The following is a 12,053-nucleotide window of genomic DNA, read 5'->3' on the forward strand; positions in this document are numbered from 1 at the left end:
GCCCTGCTCTAATGCTTTCACAACAATCCTATGATTGTTGAGCAAACTGAGGCCAAAGGTTAAATAACTGGTTAAATATCGCAAAGATACTAGGTCACAGACCTAAGAGTCAAATCTAAGCTATCTGCCTCCACGGCGGGGACGCATGCCAAAATGCCCCCCCTTCTGGGCAGAGGGGTGGGACAGCGGGTCCAAGTCGCAGGCTGAAAGGGACTTCTTGATATCAAAAATGTATTCATGTACTATGTGCATAGAAATCACACAAAGAGCGCTCGCTTCGGCAGCACGTATATATACATATATACACACACATACATATACGTATATGTACAGCTGATTGACTTTGTTACACGCAGAAACTAACACACCATTGTAAAGCAATTATACTCCACTAAAGATGTTAAAAAAAAAAAGAAATCACAAGAAGAAATAACTTCTATAATGAAAACAAGTGAGAGAGGATGGATGGGCCCTAAATTCAAAAACCAGCGAGATCCTTCAACTACCAGCACTGTCATCTGGCCTCATGAACGTGGGACCCACCCATAGTGGCAAAATCCTAAAATCATTATTAACTCCGCTGCAAATCATCATCATTAATGGTGCGACCTATATCTATAATAAAGATATTCCAAATGCAAAGCAAGATTCTCATCGTAAGGGGGAATCTGTTACATTTTTCTTTCCTAGGAGAGGGCGGGCAGAAACTATTTAAATAGGTTAAGTCTAATTCATTTCTTATTCAATCGCTCAGTAACCTAATGATCTCTAGAAACTAACCACGGGTCAATTCTTTAACAAACGAAGAAGGAAAAATAATTGGCAACTACATCTGAGAAGCAGGTTTCCTTCAGAAATTCAGAAGGTACTTGGTGAGGTTGTTTGCTATTTTAAAATAAGAAATTTCTTAATACACATTATAAAACAGTACCATAAAAGGGATGGGGAAAAAAATCAATGACTCATTACTGTAAGCAACAGCAAACAAAAAGGACTTGAAAGCAGATACTGAATAAAGCTCTTCAATAGCTTTTTAATCTGAGACTAAAAGGACATGTTTACAAATGTAATTAATCACTCTTAGTCAACATTAAACAAAATGGTCATATCTGGACAAAAACATTATTCATATTACAGCACCAATAAATAATATGGGATAATACATAGAGCAGTGATATTAGCAAGTCACACGGTTTGCAACCTGAAGCACATTATGGCGATCTGGATGAATTTCAAGAATTGCATAAGGAAACAATTGGTCTGAACTGCTAACAGAGAGTAAGCCTGTTGTACACAGTCAGGAACAGTATTTCTAACAGTCAGAATCACCATATAAGGCAATGAGCCTAATAAGATTATTAACCACACACTCAGAAGATTTATTATTTAAATATAAATATGCATTCATGTTTTTAAAATCTTTATACATATGAATGTTTCCATGCGTCCATTTCCAAAAGATATTTGAGACAGCTGATTTTTGAGGAGGGAAAGGGCAGTTTCCTGGTCTCACAACCTTAGAATCAATGTTGCTAGTCTTTAGGTCTTTGTGACATCTGAGAAACAAAACATGCACCATGAAAGCAAAAAAGACTTCCTTTTTCTTTTTCTCTTTAATGCAGCAGTTAAAAATAGTACAAACAACTCCAAGTTCTGAGAAGACAGGAGGAAGATAAGAAAATTAAAACAACTGCTGAGTATTTAAATCAACTGTCATTAATTTGCCCTCGGCCAAAAAATTAATTTGCTATCCCTCAGTTAAATCAATATCTAAATAATAATATGAATAAAAAAATAGTTTTGAGAAATACATAACTGCATAACAGCAGTCATTTATGAGATGAATTAGCATCATAACGTAAATCCCTCCAAGTCCATAAAAAGTGCCATGTCTCTCAAACTGAAACTAATCAAAACGCTAGACTTAATTTCCAAAAGTCATCACTGTATGGTACAATAAACTTTACTGCTTTCCTCTTGCGACGAATGAAAGAAATATACAGATGAGAAGGGAAACATAAATTTCTAAAACGTGGTGCTAGGTTCAAATCACTTGACATCCAAAGTTGCCCAGCCAAGAACAGAACAACTGGCATTTACTAGGCGTTTACCATATGCCACCACATGCCATATGCCACCATATGAAGTGGATTCTATTAGTGAGAGAGAATGACACTGAGGGAGGTAAGTAACCAGTCTGGGGCCCCATCCAGCTACTCTACAACAAAGCCAGGATCCAAATCCTGGTCTGAACTGGCCTCAAGGCTGTGATATCCTACAAAGGCCAGATTTCTCAACTTGAAGATTTTCTAAGGTAAATACTACATTAAAATTGCCACACTTTTAAAAATCAGTTAGAGGTTATTACTGCAAATCAGTATGCCCACATCAATGTGGAACCTGTTCACGCCAATTACAAAGGTTTTTCCCTCCTTTTTCCAAAGTTACATCTGAGACTTGTTTGTTCAGCTACAGGTACCTAAAATAAAATGACTTTTGAAAGAAGCAGCACAAAAAATAGAATGTACTAGTCAAGGATGTTGTTCCAGAACCATTTAGGACTCCAATCCCTACTCGCCCACCAGAGTCGGGTATGAGCTTAGGCGATTTACTCAACCTCTCTAAGCCTTGATTTCCTCATCTGTAAAATAGAAGAATAAAAAAAAAAAATTTTTTTTTAAGCATATGTCTCATCAGCCATGGAAAATTTCTAACAACAGGGCCTAGCGGCAAAGAAGTACTCACGAAAAGGCTGAAGAAGGAAAAACTACACACAAACACACCGAGAGGCCCACCCCATCTAAACGGATTCATTACTGGCCCCCCTCAATAACAGCCCAGTCTAGGTGTCTGGACACACCACTCTCTCCCACAGCTATATTAATACAACTGCCCTCGTGCTAATGGATTTAGTTTAAGAAAGAAGAAAACAGTAACTGCAAAAGATGAGCAACGCTCTTCCTTTGGGTGTCCAGCAGGAAAGCGGGTAGCTTCTGAGGCACAAGAAGCTCCGGCTGGGCCACGATCAAGACTCACGATAACTGTTGTAACACTTCAGCACACGGCACCTTAACGGGGAGCCATACCTGCGTGTTTTCCTAGTTCGCTTGACTTTTGGCCTCATCTGACCCTCCTATCTTGAGTCCCGGTTTTAAAAAGTGACTTTTTCTTAAACAACATTTAAAAAAAAAAAGGGGGGGGGGCTTCCCTGGTGGCGCAGTGGCTGAGAGTCCGCCTGCAAATGCAGGGGACACGGGTTCGTGTCCGGTCCGGGAGGATCCCACATAGCGCGGAGCGGCTGGGCCCGTGAGCCATGGCCGCTGGGCCTGCACGTCCGGAGCCTGTGCTCCGCAACGGGAGACGCCACAACAGTGAGAGGCCCGCATATCGCAAAAAAAAAAAAAAAAAACACAAAAACACCCGAAGCATTGAAACGAGCGCGATCTCTCTGACAACATGGTACTCAGCCACCTCACCAGGGCGAGCCAACCCCACCCAACTGCTTCCCCACTGAGGGCAGAGCCTTCGTGAAAATCCAAGGACGTAAAAAGCCTGATAGATCCAGGCTGTGCTTTATGGATTAAGCAGACTGTGCAACGGGTAGAGTTGTGTGTGTGTGTGTCTGTCTGTGTCTGTGTCTCTCTCTCTCTCTCTCTCTCTCTCTCTCTCTCTCTCTCTCTCTCTCTCTCTCTCTCTCGGAAGTCCCAAGGGATCATATTCCTTCCATCTGTCTTTCATGGTCTCCCTAAATCCATCACTCAGGAAGGACAGCAGCTAGTGTTTACAGAGTACCCGTTTACAAGCTATAAATATTGAAATGTTTCATCCATATGGTTTCGTGCCATTTTCCCGTCACCAGCAGACAGAATGCCCAGTTTACGAATGGAGAGACCGAGACTCATCAAGCTAAGTGAACTGTCCGTGATGCCACCAGATACACGCACTGACCTGCTGACTCGCCAGCTGAGAGCTCTCCTGTCAGCCGCCCACCCACCTGCAGCTGCGCGGACCTCTTGTGCGTCTGAACCTGAACCACCGGTAAAACCCACAGACTGAACAGACCTCATCACGGCCCTCACCCCAGCCTTCCCAGCCAAATCTTTCAGAGGGGTTGCCGCTTCCTGCCCACAGTCCCAGCAGCCTTTTTACGAGCACCCAAAAACACCAATTAAACATCTCCCGAGGGCTTGCTGGGCCTTGGCGCAGTGCCTGGAGGCTGGTGGCGTGCTGGTGACCAGGAGGAAGCTGCCCTGGGGCTGTGCAGCCCTCGGCTCACAGGAAGAGACACGGAACAAAGCACAGCCATGACAGAAAAGACACGGAGCTTCTGCCTTGTGGGTAGAGTCCTGCAGCCGCACTGCTGCGGAGCCGGCCCGGACCAGAGCTGAAAGAAGGCCTGTTCTGGACCCTCCATTCGAAAACGCCCACGTGAACTCATCACACCTGTCCAGGGAGCTGGATTTAACAGCAGGGGAAGAGCAAATGCATATCTGCCGCTGTTCCGACCAGCTTTGGCCACTGCAGCTGGTTTGGCCTTGTCATTACTCAGGAGAAAGTCTGCTTCCTCGGGCACCACAGAGAGAAGGGAAAAGGCCTCCTTTTGACTCTCCCTTCTATCCATGTCCTCACGGCAGCCCAAGACGCAGCTGCAGCTGCTTCTGCCCCCAAGCCCGACACAAACGAGGGGAGAAGCCGCGCGGAAGGAAGCGGTCTGGGGGCTCTGGAAGTTGAAGGGGGCACCTCCCGACCCTGCCGCCCAGAGGTGAGGTCGGCAACGCCACCCCTGCCTATGGGTCACACATGACAGACTCAGGCAGGGCTTGGAATCAGGAGGTCCTCACGGCCCCAAAGTAACCCCCTCGCATGGGTATCGGGCTCCTCCACCTCTAGCATGCACAGCACAAGTGGTTCTAAGACACTGAACAGGAAGCTACCTGAGTCAGTGTTGCATAAAACACGTAGCAGGAGCTGGAACGTGACAGGCAGCTGAGCAAACACGGCCCACAAGACATACGGCTTGGCCGGCAGAGTGGTTTAAGATTGGGAGAGTTTACAGACAGATCTCCACATCCAGGTTCTCCCAAAACACGGGGCGATCAGGCAACAGCGGGTCTACAAGATCAAGCAGAAGCCCTGTTCAGAAGGGACAGCCCCTTTCCCGGTCACCTGGGCTCAGCAGCTCACCACACCTCTCGCTATACTGAATGGAAAGCCACGGAGCACTAATCTAGAGTAAGTAAACGTTAGGGATTTGGGTAAAACTCCCACCAGGGAACCATGCCGTCCTGACTCAGCACTAGGGTAGAGAGCTCAGCGATCCAAAAGGACACCTGGAATTTCAGGTGTCCCTGCTGTCCTTCCAGACAGCTCACCTCTAGGCATTAAAAAAAAATCTTAGTACTGTTGAGGCCTTTCAGCTAAGAAAAAGTCTTTATTACAAATAGAGAGACTTTCAGGTCTCTGTCCCAAAAGGACACAGCAACCCTCTCACCTGCCTCAGTAAGCAGAGAATTAGGTAGACTTATCATCAGTGTGCTCTACAGGGATACTGAGGCATCTCTACTGAGACTCACATGGAGTTAGAAAACACACTCGGTCTGTACCTCACTCTCAACATCCTGACCTCCCACTTGGCATCAACGGTCTCGAACCTTATCTGTGAGATGCAAGGTGCTGACTTACAAATTATTTTAAAAAGAAGAATAGCCTGGAACAAATTCACATCAGGTTCACATGAAGGTAGGATAAGGAAAGGCTTTTGGTGGTTGTTTTATCTCTTCTTTCCACCTATGCATTCTCAAAGGCGAGTATGAAAATCAAAGATATTTATGATCAGTTAGCTATACAGTGTTCCTTCATACGGCACAGGGAAATATAGCCATTATTTTGTAATAACTTTAAATAGAGTATAATGCATAAAAATACTGAATCACTATACTGTATACCTGAGTCTAATATTGTAAATCAACTATACTTCAAACAATTAAGTTAAATTAAGTGTTCCTTCAAGATGGGTACCATGTGTTAAAACTTACCTCTGCATTCCTGATGCCTCCACAACTTGGATATACCATACATGCTTTCCATTGTAAAAGGAAGAGAAAATTTTTATTTCTCCCAAGATAAGGTTGAGAAAACATTACTGAAAATTCTGTCTTAATAGAGCAGTTCAGTAATGAGACACTGCTAGGAAAGCATAAAATAAAAATTGTCTGTGATGCTTAATTTTATGTGTCAACTTGGCTAAGCTATGGTTCCCAGTTTTCTGGTCAAACTCCAGTCTAGATGGTACTGTGAAGGTTTTTGTTTTTTTTTTTTTTTTTTTAATAAAACATGAGTAACGTTTAAATCAGTAAACTCTGAGTAAAGCAGATTATCCTCCATAATGTGGGTGGGCCTCATCTAATCAGTTGAAGGCCTTAAGAGAAAAAAAAGAAAGAAAAGGTTCCCTGGGTCTCCAGCCTACTGGCCTACCCTGCACATTTCAGACTTATCAACCCCTACAATCACGTGAGCCAATTCCTTAAAATAAATAAACTTCTCCCTTGCTTTTATATAATATATATATATATATACATATAAATATAATTTTTCCCCCTATTGGTTCTGTTTCTCTGGAGAATCCCGTCTAAATAATTGTCTACAGATTCTTCAAAGACCGTGACCGCAAGGATTCATTCACTGCTGACATGCTAAATATTAGAACACATTCCCCTTAAATTAAAACCAAACCATTATATAAAATCCAATCACTAGATGAAGGATATTCTGCTAAAACTAAAATGATGGGGAGTGGTGATAAAAGGGCTAAGAAAAATCTTTTCAACCAATATACTTAGATAGACCAGCCCAGTGGACAGTTCATCTTAATAATGGTGAGTTATTGTGGTCCAACAATAGAATGATTTCAGGGTGTAGACGCCTTCATAAGATATTACACGTCACAGAAAAGGCTTTGCCAGAATTCAGTGAATAAAAGAGAAGAAAATATGCTAAGAAAATAAAAGGTGACAAGAAGAAAAGAAATATTAACTCTACCTCTTGGTTATCTTTGTTTTGGTTCGCCCAGAAAATCTTATGATAAAGTGTCTCCATTGAATTGCTGGAATCCGTTCGGTCAAAGCAGTGCCGATCCAACACCTCCAACGTGTGCAAAACCCGACTGATGGTCACCCCTAGGTGCAGAAATTAAGCATGCAGTTAAGAAGGGCCAAACAAAGCCAGAGTAGCACAGTACAAAGTCATCGTCAGGTGGGACAAAGGGAATTTTAAGACATTATCATTCTCAGCATAAAAGGATTGCCAACAAAATCAAACCTGACATTCTAGACAGCCAGGATCTAGAGGGCACAGACTGGAGAACGTCCTCAAAATGCACTAGGGGGCTAAGTCCAAGAGCGTCCTTATTCAGAACGAGGACTGATTTTCAAGAATGAGAAACACGGCAAAAAGTCCAGCGTTCCAAAGCGCTCCTTCTTCTGTTGTGTTCTGTACCTGCTGTTGACTCTTGGCACTTGTCAAAAGACCACCGAACTTCCACTGCACGGCCTCTTTGTTTGATCTGCTGTTCTACCTCATAAATCCTGGCCCGAACCTGAAAGATAATCACTTCTAATTAACTTGTGCTTGGAAAGCCCCAATGGCTGTCTAAATCATGTCAGGTTTTTCCACACGAGCAGAACATCCTCCAGTGAGCTACAACCTCGACTGCACTGTAGGAAATTCAGCCTGCTGCCCGAGAAGTGCATTTTAAATTTTACAAGTGCTGATTCAATGCCAGTTTTCGATAATAAATACCCACAAAAATACATGCTTGCCAAAAAATCTTTACAAGTGAAATATTTTCAGGACATCAAGACAGAAAGGTAAAAGTTCTAAAATACCATCTCTGGGCCATTTTCTGTGTATGAAAGCAACTAGCCACGCTTTATTAATTGAAGAAAACTGCTTGGTTTAAAAAAAAAAAACAAAAAACAAAACAGAGCTCTTGTTTAAATATTTGTCATGGTCCTGTGGTTCAAGTTTCTTCAGTCTTTGAACCAAATAACCCAGCACTAATAAAAACATATAATAGTTACGAAATACCCAGACTCCTAACTCTACAGTGTATGACTATACTAATATACAGACCACTAACTTGGGATGTCGCCGTCATGTACGGTCTCACCACCGTAATTACTGTCCGGGGGGCAGAACTGTCCACAAGAACAGCCCAGCAAGAGGGTGAGAAGAAAAGGAGCAACGTGACAAACTTCTGCAGTTCAGAGAGGCTACTGACTTCCCCGAGGTCCCCTGGAGAGATGGCGGCAGAGCTGGGAACGGCCCCCGAGAACCTGAGTGTGCTGCAATCCAGGCTTAGCCCACTGTGCTGTGATGCCTCCCAAGAATGAAAACACCCAACAAACCACTGGAACAGCAAGTCTACCTGCTGGTTGAAGGCCGTGTTCCCGCCCGGCATGGGGAGGCTGGAGGGGGCCACCTGCAGCAGATCCAGGGGCGAGCCCGGGTTCGCGCTCTTATTGTCATTTGTGGAGTAGTTCCACACCAAGGCACTTGGGCAACAGAGAGTAACAGTCTGGAAATAAAGCAGGAAAATCCAGACGTTTAGAGGAAGGAGAAGAGTATCACAACAGCTTAAGGGTCATAAGCAAATTACAGTTTCCAACCAGTGAGTTTAAAATATGAACGTCTTACCCCATTCTCAACGTTTCAAGGGATGAGACAAAAAACTAAGATAGAATTATTCTTTTGAATAGGAGGAAATACACCTATTGAGAAATTAAGGAATGTTATCATCTACAGCCTGGGAAACTTAATAAAAAATGCAATAATTGTCATTTTAAAACTGTCATTTCAATTTATGTCATGCAATTTAAAAAATGAAATGGACTCAGAATATGTAATTTCTAAGGTTGTAAAAGCTAAAGAGATTTTTTTTTTTTTAAATCTCTCAAATAACGGCCTCTTAAGTGCTGGGCAGGCAGTAAAGCTGGATGGGGGGGCGGGTGGCAAACTTTTTCTATAAAAAGCCAGGTAGTGAATGTTTTAAACCTTCCAGGCTCCCTATAATCCCCGTCACATACTCTTCCCTTTTCAGTAATGCACTGAAATGTAAAACCTATTCTTAGTACACAGGCTGGACTTGGCCTACAGCTTGCAGCTTGCCTACCCCAACCTTGGGCCCCTGTAGACATTTTTCACTCAATCTCGCTTGCGCTTTCTACGACCATCTTACCTATACATCACAACAACCTCACGAGGTAGGAAGTGGTGCTCCCCAACTGGACCAAAGAGGTGTACGAGCCACAGAGGACGTGAGTAGCCGGCCCGAGGCGATTTCAGCACACAGGCCTGGCATCACTATGCTAATCCCGCTGCCTCCTAACTGTGGATTGAATAGTATAGCTCCTATTGAATTAAGCACTCACTCTGTGCTGAACACTGTCCCGGAAACGACAGTGTTAAGAACTGTCTCCATCCGCCATCCACACACGGGAAAACAGAGCCTCGAGGTTAAAGTTACTAAGTGGCAGAGAAGAGGCTAGAATCAGGACTGTAATGATTCTGAAGAAGATGCCTTCACCATGATGCTACCGTGCCACTCAACCACAAACTGCACCCGCCTAGAGAATGAGTGCAATAGTTCTTTTCTAAAATGCAAACTTCATTATTAAAAAACTAGAATCTGAGGCCAAGGAGACATCTTCGTGGAAGCCAGATGGCAGATGTGAATAACGTCAGTCCCTGAACCCCACCAGTGCATCTGTCTCCGCTGGCCCACACCCTGATCTCCTCCGTCCCATCCATGAGGGTGTGGGGTTCTCATCTCCTGTCCACGAGGGAGCCCTTCCCTGTGCTCTTAATTCCGAAGCCGCCAACATCCAGGGCACTGGTCCATCAAACACCCACCCCTCTGCTCCTAATCTTAGACTCGCTCTCTACCAGTTTGCCCTTAGCTTAGGAATACATTCAAGTCTGTCCATCAAAAAACAATTTTTTTAAAAAAATCTCCACTCACCTAGCAGGAACCTCTATCTCTTCCCTTTATAGGCACGATTCTCAGAAGAAGAGGGATCATTTTTTTCTCCTCATTCTCCATCATTCCTCAACCCACCTGAATATGGTTCCTCACCCACCATTCACTGATCATCAGTGACCACCATGTTGTCAACGACAGTCCCAGCCATCTTCTTATCAGACATCCCCAACCCACTGGCCACTGCCCACTACTCACTCCTTCTGGCAACTTTCTGCAGCACCTAGAGAGGCAGTCTGGCATGGTGGTTAAGAGCGTGGACTCTGGGTCCAGGCTGGGTGTGATTTCCAGCTTCGCCACTTACTTGCTGTGTGACCTATGCCACCATTTCATTATTCCTGTTACGGGAGTAATATTGGCTCCTTTCCCATAGGACGGCTCTGAGAACTAAATGACACAATCTATGCTACAACTCAGAACAGTGCCTAGAACATAATAAACGCTATTAATATCATTACAGTTGAATTACGACAATATTATTCTCATCATCTTTGTTTATAGCAATACTCTCCCCACCGTTCTTCTCTCTCCAGTCTGGCCACACTTTCCTGGTCACCTCTGTGAGCTTCCCCTCTGCTACCTCTTAACCACTTGTGCCGCTCGGGTCCACAGGTCGTCCCTCACTACCAACTCTTTAGGTAATCGCCCCCCTCTTGGGGTCCTGACCAGCCGAGTGGCCCTGAGTGACCCAAATCCACACACCTGGCCCTGTCTGCCCGTGTCTTCAGAATCAGACATGTAACCACCTCTTGACCATAACCACTTGGAGATCACAAGGGATAAGACAGTCCAAAACTGAGCTTACCTCGGATCGTCCTAACTTATTTTTTGCCTTGTCTCTCTCCCCCACCTCCCCACTCCCACAGATCTTCCCTCTACTGTGGCCAAAACAATCTAACCAACCACACAACTGACCATGTCACTCCCCACATAAAACCCTCCAATGACATCCTAATCAGAAGGCACAGGGGGTCTTCTACACCCTGACCCCCAACAGATTTCACACTTCAGGTATTCTGTTAAGACCAACCTGCACACAAGAGGACTGATCAACCCTCTGGGCCTTTTCCCACGCTGTCCTTCTGCCAGGAACACTTTAAACCCATATTATAAGCACTGGTCAGGATCACTTCCTTCAGAAAACCTCCCTGAATTCTAGGTTGGCCTAGAAGTTCCACTTCTCAACTCAGCCCCCTGAACATCCCTCCACCAACCAGTCCCTTGTCACAGAACATGGAAACTGCCCTTGTATGAGCCTGTCTGTTTCCGGACAAAACAGTAAACTCTACCAGAGTAGAGGCCGTGACTCTGTAGCCAGCCCTGTCCCAAAGTCCCTTAGTAAAGAGCAGGACACATTAGGAGCCCGAGGAATGTGACCTGTGTGCTCCTAGAGCTAGGACAAGGCTGCATCTCACACCTGGTGGCAACAGCCCAGCTGCCGACATGCTACTAGATGTTCAAGCAGTGCTGCCTGGCAGCTGAACAGAGCCTGGTCAGCCTTTTGGATCTTAGACTCCCAACTCCATTGTTTCCTGGACTGAATGTTAACATAAAACAGGAAGGGCCAAGGACTTACCTGCAACATACAACTAAGTCCATAAACCAGGGGGCCATGCTGTGCACAGGAGAGAAAGTCGGAGAAGGCCAGCTGCACGGGGCTCATGCCGGGGCCTGGAGGGCCGGGACTGGGGGCCCCGATGCCCGAGCTGTTTGGTCCTATCATCATGTGGGGCGAGTGGGCGGCAAGGAGGTTGGGGCCATCGCTAAGCAGCAACGCAAGACGCCGGGCACAGAAGTAGGCAAGGCGGCGGGACAGGTAGGCCGACTGGACAAATTCATCTGAATACTGGGGAGCACAAGGACACCAGACTTCAGTCATGTCCTAGGCCACTCGGTGAGACAGCTATCGTAATACAGGCTTTTCTTCATTAAAGACAAACAAACAAACAAACAAACCCCTTCCAAAGTGCTACATAGACTGGCGCTGTCCAACAGAAATATAACGCAAGCCACATAT

At 44.9% G+C, this 12,053-nt stretch overlaps 1 protein-coding gene across 2 annotated transcripts in view; it reads right to left on the minus strand.

Moving 5' to 3' along the window:
• MED12L (mediator complex subunit 12L) overlaps positions 1-12,053 on the minus strand; it is a gene marked incomplete at its 5' end in the record, with an annotated part of 324,843 nt that overhangs the window by 238,292 nt on the left and 74,498 nt on the right. For both annotated transcript variants that reach the window (XM_082655449.1, XM_082655448.1), the window contains 4 exons: positions 7,039-7,175; positions 7,495-7,594; positions 8,426-8,575; positions 11,613-11,882. In XM_082655449.1, coding sequence (XP_082511575.1) covers positions 7,039-7,175; positions 7,495-7,594; positions 8,426-8,575; positions 11,613-11,882 — 657 coding nt within the window. The remainder of the gene's footprint in view (positions 1-7,038; positions 7,176-7,494; positions 7,595-8,425; positions 8,576-11,612; positions 11,883-12,053) is intronic.

This window comes from Grampus griseus (assembly GCF_964374135.1).
Source record: "Grampus griseus genome assembly, chromosome: 5".
NCBI classification, from domain to species: domain Eukaryota; kingdom Metazoa; phylum Chordata; class Mammalia; order Artiodactyla; family Delphinidae; genus Grampus; species Grampus griseus.